This window comes from Osmerus eperlanus, chromosome 9 (genome assembly GCF_963692335.1).
Source record: "Osmerus eperlanus chromosome 9, fOsmEpe2.1, whole genome shotgun sequence".
Classification (NCBI taxonomy): domain Eukaryota; kingdom Metazoa; phylum Chordata; class Actinopteri; order Osmeriformes; family Osmeridae; genus Osmerus; species Osmerus eperlanus.
The window spans coordinates 17,254,465-17,275,161 of NC_085026.1; the positions used below are offsets into that span (position 1 = coordinate 17,254,465).

The 20,697-nt window shown below is 44.6% G+C and overlaps 4 protein-coding genes across 5 annotated transcripts; 3 read left to right on the top strand and 1 right to left on the bottom strand.

The window, feature by feature from the left end:
• The first annotated feature begins 408 nt into the window (after positions 1 to 408).
• LOC134026897 (serine/threonine-protein kinase Nek9) lies at positions 409 to 8,873 on the top strand. Its single transcript, XM_062469932.1, has 23 exons — positions 409 to 990; positions 1,298 to 1,475; positions 1,581 to 1,636; positions 1,820 to 1,890; positions 2,011 to 2,116; positions 2,224 to 2,355; positions 2,555 to 2,665; positions 2,775 to 2,839; positions 2,932 to 2,982; positions 3,130 to 3,322; positions 3,590 to 3,734; positions 3,885 to 4,085; positions 4,279 to 4,325; positions 4,725 to 4,886; positions 4,990 to 5,101; positions 5,194 to 5,355; positions 5,525 to 5,692; positions 5,780 to 5,839; positions 6,027 to 6,211; positions 6,488 to 6,649; positions 6,741 to 6,842; positions 6,970 to 7,023; positions 7,115 to 8,873. The coding sequence occupies exons 1-23, from the start codon at positions 802 to 804 to the stop codon at positions 7,277 to 7,279; spliced, it is 2,877 nt and encodes a 958-aa protein (XP_062325916.1). The 5' UTR covers positions 409 to 801; the 3' UTR covers positions 7,280 to 8,873.
• Positions 8,874 to 9,820: 947 nt separating this feature from the next.
• On the bottom strand, positions 9,821 to 13,735 carry zc2hc1c (zinc finger, C2HC-type containing 1C). Its single transcript, XM_062469574.1, has 4 exons — positions 13,580 to 13,735; positions 12,416 to 13,359; positions 11,795 to 12,343; positions 9,821 to 10,691 (listed from the first exon to the last, which is right to left on the bottom strand). The coding sequence occupies exons 1-4, from the start codon at positions 13,629 to 13,631 to the stop codon at positions 10,467 to 10,469; spliced, it is 1,770 nt and encodes a 589-aa protein (XP_062325558.1). The 5' UTR covers positions 13,632 to 13,735; the 3' UTR covers positions 9,821 to 10,466.
• Positions 13,736 to 13,848: 113 nt separating this feature from the next.
• acyp1 (acylphosphatase 1, erythrocyte (common) type) lies at positions 13,849 to 14,787 on the top strand. The gene is made up of 2 exons (XM_062470091.1): positions 13,849 to 14,108; positions 14,376 to 14,787. The coding sequence occupies exons 1-2, from the start codon at positions 14,025 to 14,027 to the stop codon at positions 14,592 to 14,594; spliced, it is 303 nt and encodes a 100-aa protein (XP_062326075.1). The 5' UTR covers positions 13,849 to 14,024; the 3' UTR covers positions 14,595 to 14,787.
• A 208-nt stretch (positions 14,788 to 14,995) lies between these two features.
• On the top strand, positions 14,996 to 20,649 carry mlh3 (mutL homolog 3 (E. coli)). 2 transcript variants are annotated; one of them, XM_062469921.1, is made up of 12 exons: positions 14,996 to 17,987; positions 18,189 to 18,290; positions 18,381 to 18,460; positions 18,552 to 18,656; positions 18,747 to 18,831; positions 18,941 to 19,015; positions 19,235 to 19,343; positions 19,457 to 19,613; positions 19,968 to 19,991; positions 20,072 to 20,150; positions 20,251 to 20,399; positions 20,497 to 20,649. In XM_062469921.1, the coding sequence occupies exons 1-12, from the start codon at positions 15,368 to 15,370 to the stop codon at positions 20,563 to 20,565; spliced, it is 3,654 nt and encodes a 1,217-aa protein (XP_062325905.1). In that variant the 5' UTR covers positions 14,996 to 15,367; the 3' UTR covers positions 20,566 to 20,649. The 2 variants fall into 2 exon arrangements, with proteins under 2 accessions (XP_062325905.1, XP_062325906.1); XM_062469922.1 differs by lacking the exon at positions 18,189 to 18,290.
• The last annotated feature ends 48 nt before the right edge of the window (positions 20,650 to 20,697 follow it).

Genomic DNA, 20,697 nt, shown 5'->3' on the forward strand with positions numbered 1-20,697 from the left:
GTAGATAATAAAAAATAATTGTTTAAACATTTGTCCATAAATTGTAGGGTACCGATTATATGTCAAGGGAAACGGAAGTGCACATCTACGCCTCCGCTGTGCTTTCTAAGAACCCTGCACCGACTGTCCAGAGTTCGGTACAGTTATCTGTTTAGCAATGTTTCTGCGCCTTCAAGCGTCACATGAAATCTAGCCTAATCAAAGGGACCATTTCTGATTACTTCTGGTCTACTTTAATGAAAGAAAGTGCATGGCAGTGTGGATTTTTGACAAAAAATCTAGTAACAATCCTTGCGGTTTACTGTCCCAATGCTGTACACGGAATGACATGCAATAATGTACCAATAACGCTCCAACTACGGGTGACATGAAACTTGAGAGTGTTTCCGGGTCTTTAGTGTATGTGCATGGAAATAGAAAAGATGGACTCCCTAAAGCGTTGTTGTACAGTGCAGTATTCCCGATGTGTTTAAAGTTTGGAAAGTAAAAACTGAGACGTGGAGATATGCGCTTATACCCTTATGACTGTCGCGTTCTTAGAGACAGTGATTTGTACCGTTTGGCGACTTCAAAATTCGTTTCGAAATAGACGAGGCCGTGGGACTGAACTGTAGCCGCAGAAATATTTTAGAAACTGCCATGGTTGTATAGGTTTGCATTGCTTTTATCTGAATAGTTTAGTCTATAGTTGTTGTTTATCTGTATTTTTTCGCCTTTTCGTTGTAGGTTAGAAGAGATGTTTCACTCTTAGACGTTAGGCATATACTTTTGGAGCGTAGTTTTAACCTAATATTTTAGAAAATGTCACTAGAGTACGAGAGGCATTATGCCTCGCTAAATTCAGATTTGTGCAGCGAGTCAGTCCCCAACCCTATTAGCCGTTCAACGTCGAGCACATACAGCGCTGAGGAGGAAAAGTTACATTACATTCCTATCCGGATTCTTGGAAGAGGTGCATTTGGTGAAGCCACTCTCTACAGACGAACAGAGGTGAGACTAAAAACATGTTTTCATTTGCCACGAATACATTTTACCTGAGTATCTGCAGTTTGTTTTTGTTCATCATATTGTTCAGATTTATTGAGGACAATGCTCTACTGACTTACCTACTAAGCTTGTGAGAAATTCTTCAGTGAGAGCAGTCTCTGTTAAAGCTATTTTCTTTCCTGTCGTTGGACATTTTACTGTCAGTTGTCTTGGCCCTTATTAAGGATATCTACAGGAAGTTAAAGCAAATATCAGCACACTGGACTGGATTACCTCTCGTAATCATTTCGTTCCTGTTCGTTTTCTGTAGGATAACTCTCTGGTGGTTTGGAAGGAAGTGGATTTGAACAACCTCTCAGAAAAGGAACGCAGAGATGTCACGAATGAAATCAGCATCCTGTCCATCCTACAGCACAATAACATAATAGCCTACTTCAATCATTTCATGGACAAGAACACACTTCTCATTGAGCTTGAGTACTGCAATGGTGAGACAACGGAGGCTTTTTAGGGATAACCAATAAAATTGCTTCCTCATCAGTTTGCATGCATCACAATAGTAAACAAACTTAATTAACCTGAATTACTTTCAGGGGGAAATCTGTATGATAAAATCGTTCAACAGAAAGGGAAGCTGTTCAGTGAGGAGGTAGGTTGTCACTGTCCACCACACACCAAACGGATTCAACAATGTGCTGATTGTGGGCCAAAGTACAACTGCATTCATTTTCTGATTAAATCAATTTACTGATTTATTGACATCCTCATATATCGTCATATCGTTTTTGATGTTGGGCAACTGAGCAATGTCTGTATGGTCTGTTGTTCCCAGGTTGTCGTTTGGTACCTGTACCAGATTGCGTCAGCAGTGTCTCACATTCACAAAGTAGGGGTACTTCACAGGTAATATTTAAACATACACCAGAAATATACATATTTTCACAAATGATTCTTTTTTTAACGTTTTGAATGAAATACCTGTGGTTAACATGGACCAATGATGGACCTCACCTTTTGTTACAGGGATATCAAGACTCTTAATATCTTCCTGACAAAAACAAACCTCATTAAGTTAGGTGATTACGGACTGGCCAAGAAGCTTGACTCCCAGTTTGCCATGGCTGAGACTGTGAGTATTTTTGTTAAAGCAGTGTGGGTCACTTACATTATACCACAAGCATTCAACCATTCAAGCACAAGATTTGTGTCTAAATTGTTTTGCTCTTTTGACTGTAGTGTGTTGGAACCCCGTACTACATGTCTCCTGAACTGTGCCAGGGTGTGAAATACAACTTTAAATCTGACATCTGGGCCATGGGCTGTGTCCTGTTTGAAGTGCTAACCCTCACCAGAACATTCGATGCGACGGTAAATGTTCTGCTCGTGGTGCATCCCACTGTACTCTGGGGTTGCCTGTCCTCGATTGGCTATCGTACGATCACATGGTTCTCTGCATGCCCTGTATGACAATCAGCAACGGTTGATGAGGAAGCTACTGGTCATGGTTCAGATATTGACTGTGTGGCACAGCTGTGTTGAAGGGTCTTTGGTGTTTGTGTCCTCGTAGAACCCTCTGAACCTGTGTGTGAAGATAGTTCAGGGAAACTGGACCATGGACGTGAACCCTGATCTTTATTCCTCAGCGTTGATCAAGCTGGTGTACGAGTGCCTGGATCAGGTTAGTGGAGGCGGGGCTTTCTGTGGCATTAAAACACTGGAATGGGCTGTGGTGAAAGTCCTGAATGGTTAATAGTGATGTATTTCTGTAATGTATGTTTGTATCCCAGGATCCGGAGAAGAGACCAACATCTGACCAGATTCTTGACCAGCCAATCATATCCTGCTGCAGACAGTGAGTGTGGTGAAGGAGTTCACTGGAGTGAGACACAGATATAATCCAACTGTACGCATCAGGTAATAATATCAACAATTGTGCTCTTTCAGGGAGCTGGAGGAGAGAGTTATCTTGCTAAACTCAGCGATGAAGAAACCAAAGTATGTTTTACTGGTTCAAACCCACAACTTACACAACTTTTGTTTTTCTGTCAACAGATATTTTAATTAAATTAAATACATTTTGAGTGACCTTTGGATAGATGATGCTTCTGTTCATGGGTAAATGTTTATTTATGTTTTACTAAGGTTGAGCAACGGGACAGAAAGTCCCATCGCCGTGGTGACCACACGCTCCAGAGAAGTGTATTTCTGGGGTGGAGGGAAATTCACTCCCCAGAAACTGGATGCATTCAAAGGGGGCAGCAGTGCTCAGCATGTGTGTGCAGGAGAGAACCACTTTGCTGTGGTCACAGTGGAGAAAGAGCTGTACACCTGGGCTGTGAGTACTGGCTCTCTAACTGTCACAACTGAAGCAAGGCGGGTCTGAACTTACATGTCTGAGGGCCCTTGTTATGTTGTGTGATCTGCCTGTTGGCTGGTTTAGAAGGTTTGAATTATCTCGGATGGGAATAGCTTAACGGTTAGAGCATTTGCTTGCAGATAGGTCGTAGGTTCAGATCCCAACCTTGTACTCTACGTCACTTTGGATAAAATCGTCTGATAAACAAATACATAGTTTTTCTTATCCCCTCCCACCTCTCGTTAGAATGTCCAGGGTGGAACCAAGATGGTGGGCCAGTTGGGTCATGGGGACCAGGCCTCGTACCGGCAGCCCCGCAAGGTTGAGAGGCTCCAGGGCAAGGCCGTCCGCCAGGTGGCCTGTGGGGCGGACTTCACCGCCTGCGTCAGCGGTGAGCACGTCTGGGTCAAGCCATCACACCGTCCTGGTCCAGAGAATCAGTTTGTCAGTCTTTAACGCATGAAAAAAGAGTTCAAACAAAAATTCAAACAAAGCTCAAATCACATTTGACGCTTTTGGATGCTCTCATGTGTTGTCTTAGACGAGGACCAGATGTACATGTTCGGGTCGGACTACTACGGCTGTATCGGGGTGGAGAACGTGCTGGGCATGGAGGTGCTGGAGCCGGTTCTGCTGGAGTTCTTTGAGGAGCGTCCGGTGCGGCAGGTGTCCTGTGGAGACAACCATGTGGTAGTGCTTACCCAGAGCGGAGACATCTACTCGTGGGGTTGTGGAGAGCATGGTACGCCATCACAACACTGTTACTGTGGCCGGGAGTACCTTTACATCTCACCATGCTTTACCGATTGTGACCAGTAGATGGTGCTGTTGGTCTTGAAATGTACAGCCCAACCTCACCTCTCTAGTCCTCTTTATGTCAGACAAACTTGCACTGTTCAAAATGTGACCCAGTAACACTCATGTCTGCTATCCAGGGCGTCTTGGCTTGGACTGTGAGGATGACTTCAGCTCTCCTATGCAAGTAAGATCCCACTCTTTAGCATTGATTGTACATCCCTTCCCCCCCCCGTGAACGCTGCTCATGTGTGAGGCTGTGGGGCAAGGGATAAGAGTACAGACCACAGCTTAGATGTATACACCATATGGTGTTAAAGGCTCACATAGTGGGGCGCCTGGTAGCTCACTGGGTCAGAGCATGCACCATTCAGGCTTATACTTAACTATGGAGTCTGGGTTGTAATCAGACTGAGGCCATTTCCTGCAATCATCCTTCCACTCTCTCTCCCTGCTTTCCTGTCTCTCTCCAACGGTCCTATCAACAACAACAAAAAGAATAATAGAAAATAGAAAAATATATATTTAAAGGCTCATATTGTATGTAATGTTCATGCCCCTGTCCTGTGTTGGCTGGTGTTCCCAGGTGGAGACCCCTAAAGGAGCCACCATCTCCACGGTGTCCTGCGGCTGCGACGGAACCTTCTTCCTGACAGAGTCTGGCAAGGTGCTGGCCTGTGGGAGCAACGAGCTGAACAAGCTGGGTCTGAACCAGGGTTTCTCCGGTCTCAAGAACCACCCTGGAGAGGTAGGGAGCCACACACACCGGACAGCAACTGTTCACACCACTGACTTCAAATCATCAAGAGAAATAAGTGGTTCAGTATTACCTTTCATGCTTCCTCCAATAGCAAGGTTACCAAGGGATACCCTACACCACCACTCTCACTCTGGTCAAGCAGCTGGCCAGGTTTAAGATCCAGGCCATCTCTCCTGGGAGAAGCCACACAGGAGCTATCGATGGTAATGACATCAGACTCTTCCACACAACCAGGAAGGTAAACAGTTGTTAATGTGCATCGAAGAGTGCGTGTAACGGAAGTGTGACCTTTCAGAGCGCGGGCGACTGATCACCTTTGGGTGTAACAAGTACGGCCAGCTGGGAGTGAAAGACTTTAAGAAGCACCAGGGGGTCCAGCTGCTGGTGGGACCGTTCGGGGGAAAGTTGGTCAGCAAGGTTTCCTGTGGAGATGGCTTCACCATCGCTGCTACTGAGGGTTAGCTAATACCTGCTTCTTTGCTGTCTTTTGTTTACGATTGCGGTGCTGTATTGTCATCCTGTGGATAACAGACGCTGCCTCCTCAGGAACAGGCCTGACCTGTTTTGCCTGTGGAAGGATATTGCCGTAGGATCGATAATAATTTATTTCTGTACCGGTCTTGCAGACAATCAGATCTTTGCCTGGGGAAATGCAGGAAATGGCCGCCTGGGAATGCCCCCCGATAAGGGCTTTGGTTCGGAGGTGTGCCCCGCCTTACCCAGACCCATCTTTGGTTCTCTCCACCACGTACCAGACCTGTCCTGTCGTGGCTGGCACACCATACTGATCATGGGTCAGTCCCCACTAGACACCTCGACACAAACCTCCCAAAAAAACGTTTTTAGTTCATAAAATACCAACCTCATATTTCTCCTCACAGAGAAGGTCCTCAACTCTAAGACCATCCGTTCCAACAGTAGTGGACTTTCTATCGGTAGTGGTAAGTCAGGTGCCTTATGTATAATAAATAACGTTATTGTTTTGAAAGGGGTTTGACAACGGAACTAAGCACTGTATGTGTGCGTGGGTGTGCATGTCTGTGTGTGTGTGCATGTCTGTGTGCGTGTGCATGTCTGTGTGTGTGTGCTTGTGTCTGTGTGTGTGTGCTTGTGTGTGTGTGTACACAGGGCTGGGCCCAGTCTCCAGCTCCACAGTGGATCTGGACATGGAGCCAGGTGCAGAGACCGGGGTGCGTGACGCCGGTCTGGGGGGCACGGTGGAGGCAGACACGGAGGAGCGCCGCATGGAGACCTCGGAGATGCCCCTGGGGAACCAGACTGGAGACAGCTCCTGCCCATTCTGGCTGCGCAAGGTGGGCACGCCACACCTCCAAACCTTCGTCTGTACACCCAGGGTCCCAGAGGGATGTTACAGTTATTCATGTAGCAGACGCTTTTATCCAAAGCGACTTCCAAGAGAGAGCTTTACAAAACTGCATAGGTCAATGGTCATAAACAACGAGATATCCCCAAAACATTGTGGGCAGCCAAAACATGAAGCATACATTGTGAAAAGCAAATAAGTGCCAATGGGAAGAACCATAAGAGCATGTTACATCACACACCTGTGGTCCCATCCGTCCCACTAGGAGCTTCAGGATGCTGAATTCATACCCATGCCGGATGATTCCAGAGGCTCTGTCCCTAATCCGCTGGCTCCGTCCTACTCTGAGAGTGTCACTCTGCCGTACGAGGAGCTGCAGGAGTTAAAGGCTGCAGCTGCAGCTGCTGCCACTGGGAAAGCTCTCTCGGTAATGATGCCTCCGCCCCAGAGTTAACTGCCTGCTGCCTGCGTCCTCTGTGTTAATGTCACAATGTAAAACAGCGCTGTCTTCTCTCTAGACCGCACGCATGGGCTGTGACAAGGCCGGGCTGGAGGAGGGAGGGGCTTGTAAGAAAGGAGATGCCGTTTCGTGTTGCAGAGCCAGTAGTGAGATTGCGCAGGTGGGTGAAACATGCATTCATGTTGTTAACCAGACGGGGAACTTTGTGTCATGGTTGTCCAAGGTTGTTGTTGTTTGTTTGGGGTTTTTTCGCTGTTGACCTTAATCGTTGACTCCTCCTTGTCCAGCTGAGAGAGACTGTCAGCCATCAGGAGACGATAATCCAGAGACTGCAGAAACAGGTAATCTCCAGTCATCCTGGCCTGGTCAGCACCTGCCGGAGAATCTCTAGTGGCCAGATGTTCTAACTACTTTTTTAACGACTCATTGCAGTTCAGTGACCAACTCAGCGAGAATGAGAGGCTCTGGATGGCTATCAACCAAATGACCCTGAAAGAAGCAGTGTCTGAAAACCACCAATCTGGCCCTGGGCCTGCAGAGGCAGGAGTGGGAGGCAGCCAGAGCCCAGAGGACAGACCTGCTGGGGCGGGTACGTGAGGGACGCCCGCTGCTGTTCTACTGTGTTTGGAGGGACTGTGGCTCTGCACGCCCCGACCTATAGATGGAATTATCCAGACTCAGATCAGGATAAGAGGACTATATTATCTATCAGCTCCTTCTGATAGGAAATGTGTCCGTTGCAGGCCATTATCCATGTTAGCAGGCCGTCAGGGGGAGATGAGAGGAATTACAAGTGGGACGGAAGTTCAAAACCTCTGCTGTCCTCATTGAAACAGCTTTTGCTTAATTAGTCGTGGCCATTGGGGATTGAAGGTTGCAGAATTTATATCAATCCGGGTTGAACAACAATATAGTATTTGTGGTTTTCTGTCTGCATGATCATGCTGTGTTTGAATAGATAGAAATATTGCTTTTACTCCACGTTGAAAGATACTTGCAGGCATGATAAATGTCAGTAAAGCTGCATCGGTTTTATAGACAGACTCAAATACTGGTAGGATTCAACATGCTAAATGACTAAATGTTTTGAAAAAAATGACTAAATGTAACATCAGGAACCCAGTTATTAACAGTGTTAAACCAGTCAATGCCTTGGTTTTAATGTTGGCTCGAACTGTCAACAAAGGTCTACATAACATTGTAGCCCTCATAACCATGGATATATCCAATCACATTTAATATCACATTATAAGGTGCGTCATATATATTGTATTATAAACATATATTGTACCTGTGTGTATGGTGTGGTATATTGTACTGTTTTTCAGCTGTGGTTATCAGCAAAAAAGGCAGATCAATCAGGTCAACATCTGTTTCCAATGTGAATCTAAAAACAAGTATATATTTTTTATTCTTTATCTTGCACTTTTGATGTTTTCCAAAGGCTAAATACCAAACAAAAAGAGTATACCAAATATACCTTAGTCGACTTACCCTTTTAAATGTAATGTACCACGGACGTTTTGTTGTATCATGAGTGTATGGAAGAAAGTAATGAGCAGAAAATGCTAATGGTAAATGTATGACGTTGCTATTGATGTCACTAAACTACTGATGCAATAACAATTTAAAATAGAATATGTAAGTTTCCCTTCTAAAGACATGTTATTATTATGGTAAACTGTGTCATATTTTTTATCAGTTTTGTTGTTCCTGTTATTAAGGCGTTACAATCTTTTTATTTTGGATGTGTGAGACGCTATAGCGAGTTGTGTAGTCATCTAAAACAAAACGGCTAATAAGTTCACAACTTTGTGGGTTAGTGTGTGGTCAAATTGCACCGATTAACACTGATGGAACTTTATATATCAATGCAAGTAAAAAATGATGTATTAATCTAAAACCAAAGATGGATTGTACACAAATCCTAATTTGTGTACAAATTAAGACTCCTAAGACTGTTCCCTTCGCCATACATACAATGTTTGTTGTTCCATTTCTACATATTCAGCCCATACTGTATTTCTAGAGGCTTCCTATCTGTAATGTATTGAGGTAACAATGTGTCCAAAAATATTGTGTGCAAGATGTTACAGTGACCTTATTTGCTGCCATCCAAAGATGCACCTTTACTTCATGCTTTGTGTTAAGAATAAATCAGCAAAACCACCATTGCTGTCTGATTACTTCTGTGAAACTGGTTGATTTAAAAGCCATTTCCTTTCAGTCCTTCATAATGTTTTCAGTATACTTCATAGGCCATCAGTATACTTCATAGGGCATCTCCAATTGGTTTAGGTCACATAGCTGCATATCAACAGTCAAATCAATTTACAATCAGTTTATTTTCATCTAAGCAAGGAGTGACATTAAAAGCCCACTGGGCAAATCTTGAATCCACCTATGTGTATTGGCAGTATGAAAATGTACAAAGCACACAAAAGAAATCTGTAACAAAACTGCTGAGCTTGCATGAAGCAATGTTTGTATTGGGGGGCGGTGTGTCGCACAGGGGAGGAGGAATCGAACTGTACCTTCCAATACCCACTAACTGTATGTATCTGCTAAATGACTAAATGTATGCCGATAAAAACATGTACTGGATTTTAATATTTTTCATTCAAACCCAATGGGTCAATGGTTTTTAATAGATGTATCCATGTTCTCTCTGCTTTTTGTCTTAAAGTTCTGGTCCAATCCGATGGTGCCGGCTGTGTAGAGCCACCATGCGCGTGTTGCATGTTATGCCCCCCACTGTGCATGCTTCACCCTTCCAGTTGTTCTTCTTCAGCTGAGATGTAAAGTACAAGTCATGTCAACCACAAAACATTACAAACAGGAAGATATTAATTAGATTCACCATGTCTCACCAACACAAGAACAATATTGGTGGGTATAAATAGGTACCTCTGGAATCTTGCTTCTCGTGTTGGTTTTCATTAACTCCTCCAGGGTTTGGGGGGGCACCGGGGGTTAGGGTGGGGTGCGGTGGGGGGTTAGGGTGGGGGGGCACCGGGGGTTAGGGTGGGGTGCGGTGGGGAGTTAGGGTGGGGGGGCACCGGGGGTTAGGGTGGGGTGCGGTGAGGGGTTAGGATGGGGGGTCGCCGGGGGTTTGTTAAAGGGGAATGACTAGGTAAAATAAATGTACCCAGGGTGCACGGACACAGGAGACCTAAACAAAACCTCCCTGGAATCTAAGATTCACCACCACAGGGGACATACAATATAAAACAGGACAATACAGAATCAAAAACAACAGAAGGAAGAGGGAGGGGGGAATAGAACGATAGGGGGGGGGGGACCCTTAGGGTTAGGCCAGAGTGGGAGGGGCAAGTGGGGGTATTTAGGGTTAGAGCCTCCTCCCCACTGGGTTATGGTCAGGGGCAGGATCGGGCTAAAACTCAGTCCAAGAAACCAGACCTGCTGGGTAAGAAAACATGTGTGATAGCCCTGTGAAACTGTATGATGACTGTGTAATCGGTGTAAATATTACAGAACCAAAAAATATATATTCAATGTATATAAAAAATCTGGACCAGAAATCAACAATTACACCTTAGTGTATTTCCTGAAGCTAGCTATCTGCAGAGAGTAGAAGAGGCCTCCAACCAAGTTATCAAACATGTTCACCAGGAACCAGGTAAGTAACTCCTATTTCTTTAATGCAAGGAACATTTTTACAGTTGTAATTTAATGCCATGTAGTGAAATCTCTCTTTTTTGTTCTTGAAAAACAGGTAAGCCAAACTTCAGGTAGGGTGGACTAGGGTGGGGGGCGCCGGGGGTTAGCGTGGGGGGCGCCGGGGAGGTGGTGGGGGGCGACTCTTGATGTTCTGACATTTGGGGACATGTCGCTCTGCTGGTCCCGGAGCAAACCGCCGCTCACAGTAAGGACAGGTGACGTAGTCCGGATCTTGGATAGATGGTGCCGGCTGTGTCGAGCCACCATGCGCGTGTTGCATGTTACGCAACAACTGTGCATGCTTCACCCTCCAGTTGTTCTTCTTCAGCTGAGATGTAAAGTACAAGTCATGTCAACCACAAAACATTACAAACAGGAAGATATTAATTAGATTCACCATGTCTCACCAACACAAGAACAATATCAACTAGAGAGGGTGTGGGGTGTGTTTGCGTCGGTTGCAGATTGGTGCGTTTTTTAACTTAAATTCATATTTGGGTAATTTGAATAAATAATAAGTATGCATACTTATTATTTATGAATATTACATTGATTAAAAAGTTTATATTTTTTGCTGCTTGTTCCGAAGTCAAGCACACCCAATAATCAAACTCAAAGCTTTCAGAATTGATGCATTGTTCATTGATTCGAACATGTACATTCGACATGACGATGGAGTGCTAGCTTGCTAGTTATCGATTCACTTCAAAAACCGAAATTTAGCTGGTTAGTAAGCTAGCTCGTAGCTATGGAGCTAGCTAACAAGAACCAACTAGCTACCTAGATAACATTAATGCATTTCGTCCCAACATTATAATTCAACTCTCCGAAATTTCAATTGATTCCAATTAGTGAATAAGCCAACAAACATCAGCTAGCCAATTTGCTAATAACTACGTATGCTGCCAAACTGTCCCAGTTTACCGCCAAGTAGCTAGCTACCTTGGTTGGGCTAGCGCGGCTGAAATTGAGGAACACATGCTACAATGCTTCAGTCAGAATACCACCAAATGTTGTATGTAATGATAATGATGCCAATTGCTAAGTATGCTTGTTTGTATTTTGGCTACACGTATCTCTCACCTGTGATTTTAAGTTAAGCTATATTTATCTTTTCCTGAGGTGTTTCACGCTGTCTTTGGTCGTGGCGGTCTGGCGTTTGAGGAGAGGAACGTTCCAAGTCCAACTGCCTACTTACAACACAGTGCACGCGCACCGCCACTGTAGTCCTGCACATGCGCTCAAAAGGCGCAACGTGTAACAGCCTATTGAAAAGTCTAATGTTTTCGTATCGCTTCAGATTCCTCACTACATAAAATGGGGTTGTCATTACAACTGTTATTACAGTTGCCGAAGGCAAGCACACCCAATAAATATATATGAGGTTGTTCCCTTGCCGAAGGCAAACACACCCAATGAGTAAATAGTTACCTCTGGAGTCTTGCTTCTCGTGTTGGTTTTCATAAACTCCTCCAATTCGGTCCCTTTGGCTCTGTGCTTGAAAGAGTCGTAGACTTGGCGGTTGGACTTCTGCATCTTTTCACAGACCTGGTGGTGCTTCTCCAGTCTCTCTGCAAGAAAATTTCTCTGGCAAATCTTACAAGCGATGAGCAGGGGAATATCATCACAAGTCTGTTCCAGGCGTAGAGCATCTCGCCGTGGCCTGTTTGACTGAGGATTTGAGACTGATGTGGAGGACGACTCTGGAGATCTGCTGCTCCCTGTTCCTCTATGGGCAGGTTTCTGGTGCCCATTCTCCTGGATCTTTCCGCGAGGAGCCAAGTCCTTTTCCCTTCTCTTACCATCCCTCCGCACATACCTCTCTCTGGATCTCTCCCACTGGTTTTCCCTCTGCCAGTCGAGGTCCTCCTCAGCCAACTTCCTTCTCTCCTCTTCAGCTCTCGCTTGTTCCTTTTCCCACCTGTGCCAAAGCAGCTTCTTTTCTCTCTCTAACCTTATCTCCTTGTCGTTCATGTCCACCTCGTGCCACTCTCGCTCTCTGAGCCTGTCACTCCTGTGCCTCTCCCACTCTCCGTGTATCTCCCTCTCCTGATACACACCCCTCTCCCTCCTCCTCCTTTCTGTATTCCACTCTGGCCTTGTATTCGTCTCTTTGTCCCTTATTTCCCATCTTTCCCAGTCCTCCACAGGGGTTTTCTGGACTCGTCTGTCCTTGTTCATCTCCTCCCTTTTCTCCCTTGGCCACTCCGTATCCTCCAGGGTTTTCTCTCTCCTTAAAGACTTCTCCTTTTTCATCCTCGCTTGGCCTCCTCGCTCTACATCCCTTCTCCTCTGCTCATCTGACACCTTATTTTGAACCCATTCGTTTATTTCTTCTGCTGGTCTCCTTGTATATCTCTCCTCCCTCCTGTGTTTGTCGTCACCTGAAGCAACCCTCTCCCTCTGGATCTTTAGTTTCTCTCCAGTCATCCATAGCTTGTTCTGTATCATCAGCTCCTTCTTATGAATTTCCTTTGCAAGTCTTCGTTGCTCGTCCGGCAGCCTCTCTCCTTTTAATTGTTGGGATCCAGTATAATCTTTGCCATTATTATAATCCTCAAATGATGGGTAAGAAATCGCTTGAGGTTTCCTGTTCTCAGTTTTTCCAGATCTTCCGCTGTATTCTCGGAGACCTCCCGATAGGGATGGAACACTGGGAACAGGCAATCTTTGTACCTCGTCCTTGGCACTGACCGACCGTTTGTGGTAAACCGGTTTTAGTGGAAAACCCCTGTCCACTCCATCCACTTTCCTTACAAGCATACTGTCTGGCTCAGGGTCAAAGTTGCTATTTATCCATCTAGAGCTGTATTGCCTTGGAGGACAATAATTGTTTTGATTAAATGTTTCTTTGTTTTTTTGCTGCCATTCATTAATAGCAATTATCTCTCTATGTCTTCTGTTAAATGTTTTTTCTTGGAATCCAGTTTGACTTTGATGATATAGCCCACCTGAGTCCTTCTTCAACACAGCTGGGAGTTTTTCCAATATAATTTCTTTTTTAAGGGGAAAAGGGGTTGTAAAGTGAGGATGTGGAGTTCTCTTCACCCAAGTCAAAAGCCCAATCATATTCCCAAACAGCTTTAGCCTCGAAGTTTAGGCTAGTACTGTAGGCTAAATAAAACTTGCTTGACTAAGTCAGTTCAAACGAATTGATTTTGCCAGTTGAACTGGAAACTATGTAAATAATTGCAGACTAACCATTCATCAACTTACCAGCTTTCCCTCTTGGATTGGCATATTTTTCCTCAAGCTTCTTATTCAGCATCTCACGGATAGCAATTTGAAGGTATAGCTATCTAACGTTACGGCAGAATGAGGTTGCGCTAGCAAACAAACGTTTTATTAGAAGTCACACACCTGTTTGTTGGTATACGTTGCTTAGAAACGAATAACTCGTTCGAACAAAACGGTTTCTAATAGGCTTATAACTTGACCGGAAGTACCAGAGCCCGGATATTACGACAAGCGCATACGAATGAATGGTTCATAAACAGGCTGTGTTTTTGTGCTTTAGTCAGCTAGCTAGCTGAGGTAAGAAATAAATCAATATTATTCAAAAGGATTTATATATATATATATAGGAATTACAGTGTTATACAGTGCTTCTTGTAACAGCAAGCACATCTGGCATGTCTTCTTTTACTCATAGACGTTCGTGATGTCTGATGGAGCTGACCTTCTATCTGTGGATTATGAAGTATTTGGTAGAGTACAAGGCGTATTCTTTCGCAAATATACACAGGTAAATCTGAAAACCTAAATGTAACAGTAAATTTTATGGCTTTCCAAAAGACAATCACAAAAATATTTTACCTTATAGCTTGACGGTTTAGGCTTTTCTTAAAGCAGTGACAGAGGAACATTTTTTATTGTGAAATGTAGTTTAAGGCAGTGTCCATAAAACCAGTCTCTATGTCAGATTTGAAGTATTTGAAGTTAATTATGGTTTACAGTACATACTGCAGCCCAACAATAGAATGTCTTATTTACGTTTCAATTCGATTTTAAGGCAGAGGGGAAAAAACTAGGTCTGGTCGGCTGGGTACAGAACACAGAAGCGGGAACTGTGCAAGGCCAGCTTCAAGGACCAAGCAGCAAAGTTAAAGAGATGAAGGAATGGCTCAAATCCACCGGGAGTCCCAAGTCACAAATTATCAAAGCAGAGTTTAAGAATGAAAAGAAAATTGAGTGCTTGGATCACACAACGTTTAAAATAGTTCGCCCTTAAATGCAGGTAACAGGCTAACAAAAATTCCTGTGTGATGTGCTTTTGAGAAATGAGATAATTCTTGAAATGTATTTGTAGATATTAAATATAATACTACTAGAATACTAAGGAACTTTTTAAAAACTATGTATTTATTTAACTATTTATTTAACGTATGTGTTAACGTACATTAAAGCTAAAATGATAACTCAAATTTGTGGAAATATTTTCTTATTTTGGATTCACACGTAATCAGTCTTTCAGATGGTCAGACAACTGAAGAGGGCAGTGTTGTCAGTTTGGGCAAAGATGATATTCGTTTTATCAACAAAGATCGCCCGAGTGGGTGGTGTGTGGAGCAAGCACTAAAGCCGTAAAACCCCGCCCGCCGGAGCTCCACATGACAACCAATCGAGGGAACGACTGTCTTGGCGAGAGGAAACATGTTGCTATTGGCTACAGCAGCACTGGAAAGAAGTGCTTGTTTCCGAGCTCGTTTTGGGTGCTAAATTAACGTGATTTCATTTTGGTTGCTTCAAACTAGTTTTATATGCACGTTTTTTCGGTTGGAAACGCGTCTATTTATATATGAAGAAGCTTGCTGGCTAGTTATGCTCCCAGCGCTAGCTAGCTATAGCTAACAGAAACAACAGTAACCAACGGAGCCGACACTGACTGACTGGAAACTGTTTTGACTGGAGACTACAGCTTGCAGCTTGCTGCCTACGTAAAGTCAGCTTGGTAAATCTAGCCAACTGAATTGGCGGACATGCCCTATATCTGAGTTTAAGGACATGATAAGGTGTTTATCAAAAGATGTTCAGTGCAAGCTTAGGTCTGGTGTTGCTATATGTTCCTTGCAGCAATGTGTTGAAGAACTCATTCTCAACAGTATTGATGCTGGGGCTACATGCGTGGGTGTTCGAGTTGACATGGAGGCGTTCAAAGTGCAGGTTATTGACAACGGATCTGGGATGGGCATTGAGGATATCGAGAAGGTAGGGAATCGATACTTCACTAGTAAATGCACCACTCTAGAGGACTTGGACAACCTTAGATTTTATGGTTTTAGAGGGGAAGCCGTTGCTAGCATCGTCTCCTTGGCAATGCTTGTGGAAATATCATCCAGGACCAAGTTATCTGTGAAGACTCATGTGAAGGTCTTCAAGGATGGCAAGGGCTTAGACGTTTTCGAAGCTAAGACTACGAGACCGTCTGCAGGGACAACTGTCACAATATGTAACTTTTTCCACAACATGCCAGTCAGGAGAAAGAGGATGGATGCAGTTCTGGAAAGTGAGCGGATGAGGCAGAGAGTGGAGGCTGTGTCTCTCATGCATCCCTCTGTCTCTTTTACACTGAAGAATGACTGCACAGGGGCCATGGTGGTGCAGCTGTCTAAAGCCCAAAACACTTACTTCAGGTTTGTTCAGATCCATGGTTTAGGAAAGGCACAGAGACTAGGGCCAATCGGCCACTCTCACGAACAGTTTGAAGTAACCGGCTACATTGGAAGAGAGGGCCACTACAACAACAGCTTACAGTTCCTCTATGTGAATGACAGGCTACTTCTCAAAACCCGGATCCACAAGATGCTGAATTTTCTCCTCCGCAAAGTGAGCAGTTCATATCAGAAAAACACCAGCCCAGATGCTTCATCTTCCTTTATGAGTCCAAAGCAGAAACGAGGAGCGGAGGCACATGGAATGTATGTGATGAATATCAAATGCCATTACTCTGAGTATGACATCTGCCTCGAGCCTGCTAAAACCCTCATTGAGTTCAAAGACTGGGATGGTGTTATGTTCTGTGTGGAAGAGGCAGTGAAAACCTTCATGACAAGAGAGAAACTGGTGGTTGAACTTTCCCCTGGTGACATAGAGTATGCTGGCCAGAACTTATTCAGTGGACACACTGGAGATGCTGGCGTAGAAAGAGGCGATAATACCAGGGCACGTGAAGCTCTAACGCAGGGTGTTTCACTGGAATGTAACATTGAAGGGACTCTTGCATCAGAGGCTGTCCATCGTAGCATGAAGAAAGACTTTGACGTCCATAGTCATGCATGTGTCAAAGATCCAGTTCAGGGTGATAAGCGAGGTGACTGCAGGGAAAACTGTGACCCTTCTGTCGAATGTCTGGACACAGACAGAGAAACGACACCATCAGTCACACACAGTCGTATAACAGCAGTAACAGACATATCTGAATCTGTGCCTCCCGGAGATAGGAAAGAGATGCAGCTCAACACGCTGCAGAATGTGGGCGATGAATCACACAACACTGGGGCGTCGATAGTTCACGATAGGTCAGACGTTGAACACCTGACAACAATCAAAGAGAAAAGTGCTGAGATTCAAAGTCATCTTTCAGTCTCTAAAAGCATTGATGGAGTACTGTCCACGGCTATACAGGAACAAAGCTGCTCCAAACAAATACCACAGAAACAACAGAAGATAAGGTTACAAGACCAAACTAGGGTCAGCAACGCAAAGACCCATCTGCTAAATTCATTGCTTCATGGAAATGGCTCCCAGAAATGCACCGTCGATCAGCTCAGACCAGGCCTAGTCATGAGATGTCAAGAAAACCTAGCAACAAAACGACATCTCTCACCTATAGAGGATTTGGGGAATGGTACAGCTAGCCAGAGAGAATATAGGGAACACCCAGACATCCCCTTAAAGATACCCAGGGTCATCTCAGGTCAGAAGCTGACTTTATCTAAAGAAGCTGGCTCTTTGGACAAGTTCAGAAGAATATATGGGAAGCATTCTGAATTTACGGTGGACAGTAAGAGCAATCTCTCAGCAGCTGATGCCATAGCCTCACAGAAACCTGGTGTTCCTGACAAGCATGAGGCAGATAAACAGGAAGTAAAGCTAGGGGCTTTCATGGAGTCACAGCTGGATGGTGAGAATGACCATAGAAGTCCATTAACGCTCTCCATGTTCACCAAACTAAAGCCTCTCTCAGCTCAGTATAAAAGTGGTGGGACATCTTTAGCAGCCAAGCTCTCGAATCTCAAAAACAAACCCAGGACAGAGGTCAGAGGTGTCTCATTGACACATCTTTCAGAAGCTCTTTCAAATGTAGACACCGTTCCCAAAGACGCTCTAGCAAACACCACTGTTGAAAATGTCAACAACAACTGTGACACTGTCAACAGTGGAGAACAAGCTTGCTTGAATCCTGACGGCATCCCGGAAAGCAGTTCAAGTCCATCATCGGCTAAGAAGGAAGTCGCAGCATCAAGTGATTGGTTGCATCACTACGACGATTCAACAGGGAAGCTGGTGTATGTGAACACAGTGACGGGGCTGAGCAGGTACGGAGAGCCGTCTGGGGAAGAGACACAGGCGACCTGCACGTCAGACATCACCAACATGGCGATCAGTGTCGTCTCCAACAAAGGTAACGCTTTCATACTTAGTGTTGTTCTTCCCTCTGACAAACGCTAATTTGTACAACCTTGAAATTATTATTATAATATTGTGATACTTTTTCTCACTGTGTATGGTATTGGATGGTAGTGTATATGAGGGGGACTGTCCATGTGAGTAATATTTGCGCATGGTACCGTAAGCTTCACCTGGCTTTCATTCCTGCCTCTAGGGTTCGAGTACAGGTGTTATCCATTTCAAATGGATGTAGTGTTGCCCTTCCTTCCCAAATCCAGAGCAGGGAGAGTGCTTAGTTCAGGGCCCAACCACAGAGGTACCTTAGATTAGATCAGACCGCGACAGGAAACAGATCCCATGCTGTGGGAATATGAGTGTGTAATCCATGGTCTTTCTTATCGTACAGGGATTGAAGCTCTGACCTCAAACTCACTGTCCTCCTTGTACTCAGAGTGGACTAACCCTGTGTTTGAAAGACCCCCTATGGTATTCTGCTTTCCTTTCAATCACAGAATTAAACACATTTTCAACTGTCCTTTTTTTAAGAAGGATGTAATAGTATGACTTGTTTTCCCAGGTTGGTGTGAATGTCTCAGTTGGACAAGCAGAAGGTCTGGTTGTGAAGGTCCACAATGTCCTCTTCCCATATCGCTTTTCCAAAGACATGATACACTCAATGAAGGTAATTATAATGTGATTAGATTACAAAGGCTCTTTCCCTGAATCCAGACATCCTGTTTGAATCCATCGTCACGGTTTCATTTTCTCAAAGGTCATCGATCAAGTGGACAAGAAGTTCCTAGCGTGTCTCATCGACACAAGAGGTCCGGAGTATGAGAACGGCAGCAAAGATGACGGTACTGTGCTGTTTTCCATCCATCTCCCTGCTCCTTTCTGAAAGGAACTAAAACATTAATAATGAACTGGTGGTGAGGATGTTATTTTTAGAGTGATCTACATTTTCAGTTTCGGGGAACCTGCTGGTGCTTGTGGACCAGCATGCTGCACACGAGAGAGTTCGTCTGGAGGACCTTATTGAAGGTAAGGCCATGAGCATGATCAGAAGAGACTGAATACACAACTGACTACCACACAGTACCCACGGTGACCGGCCTTAAGTTCAAGTCTGCTTCACTGTGTCAATCAAATCAAATATATTTGTACAGCCCTTTCTCTAAGCAGTGTCCCAGAGGGCTTCACATATGCCCATAAGACTACCACCTAAACTCTCAAGATCAGTGTTGATGTGTGATTGTGTAGATTCCTACGAGGATGACCCCGAGGCCTGGGGGGAGAGGCAGCTGGCCTCCTCCACCATAGCTCCGCCCCTGGAGGTCACAGTGACAGAGGAGGAAGTGAGGCTGCTCAGGTCAGTGCTCTGCTAGCCGACCGCAGACCAATCCGACCTGCTCAGACCTGATCAGACCTGCTCAGTATTAGAGAACACGATTTCTCATGAAGGTTTGTGGGTGGTGCCTGCAGGTCCTGTGAGCCACACCTGAGGAGCCTGGGTCTGGAGATGCAGTTTCCTCTGGGAGGTCTGCGTGCGTTGGTCAGTAAAGTGCCTATGTGTTTCACGGAGAAAGAGAACAATGAAGTCCGTCGCGGGAGACCATCCATCATCAAGTCAATAGTAGAGGTGAGAAACACACTGACTAGTCCTGAATAATCCAAGATGTTACTTAACCCTTGTGCTGCCTTCGGGTCACATGACCCAAAGGTTCATAACGAACCATCGTTGTGTTTACCCAATTTTACCCAATACAAAAACAAATAAAAATAATTTTCTTTTAACCTTTGCAATGTGGGGGGTCTGAGACAGCCCAACGGTTAAAAGAAAATGCTTCACTTTGTTTTTGTATGAGGTAAAGTTGTCGCAATACGACAGTGGGTCACAATGACTGATGCGTCAGAATGACCCGAAGATAACACAAGGGTTAAAATCCTTAACAAGGCAATAATCGACTTCCCTCTGCTTCTAATTGGCCTTCAGGAGTATCTTCAAGAGCAGATTGAGGTGAGCGAGGCACACGTGTTGTCAATTCTTTACGTTTTCTGTTGAAAACTGCTTACCTTGACAGATTTCCATTTTCTCAGTTGCTGCGCTTAACCGGTAGAGTGAGAGGATCGCTGCCTCTCACAGTCTTGAAGGTTCTTGCCTCTCTCGCATGTCACGGTAAAGGCCTGTTCTCTGTTTGTTAATTCAGTGATAATTCGGTTCTTCTGTGTCGCATTAGACTGTCACCATTTGTTCAATAATGTTCATTCCCGAACAGGTGCGATCAAATTCAACGACAGCCTCAACAAGAATGAGTGTTGCAGCCTTGTGGCCTGCCTGTCATCGTGCAAGCTCCCCTTCCAGTGTGCCCACGGCCGCCCGTCCATCGTCCCACTGGTGGATATCCTCCACTTGAGTGACCAACAGGTACCTCAGCAAAATTGAGCCGTCTCTTGTTTCATCATACAAAATCATTGGTCATTAGACATTGTAATATGCTGAGTTCATGTTTTTCTCCAAACAGGAACCCAAACCTAATCTCTGGAAACTGAGAAGAATGTATAAATCCTGGAAACTGTATGGAACAAGTTAGCTGTGCCCATCTAACCAGTCCAACAACCATAAATTAATTATTTATTATAGCTCCTTCAATAAATGAAGAAAAAAGGCTTTTAAACACTTTGTCTTGATCAATATGTAAACACCCTCATCTCAAAAATACAAT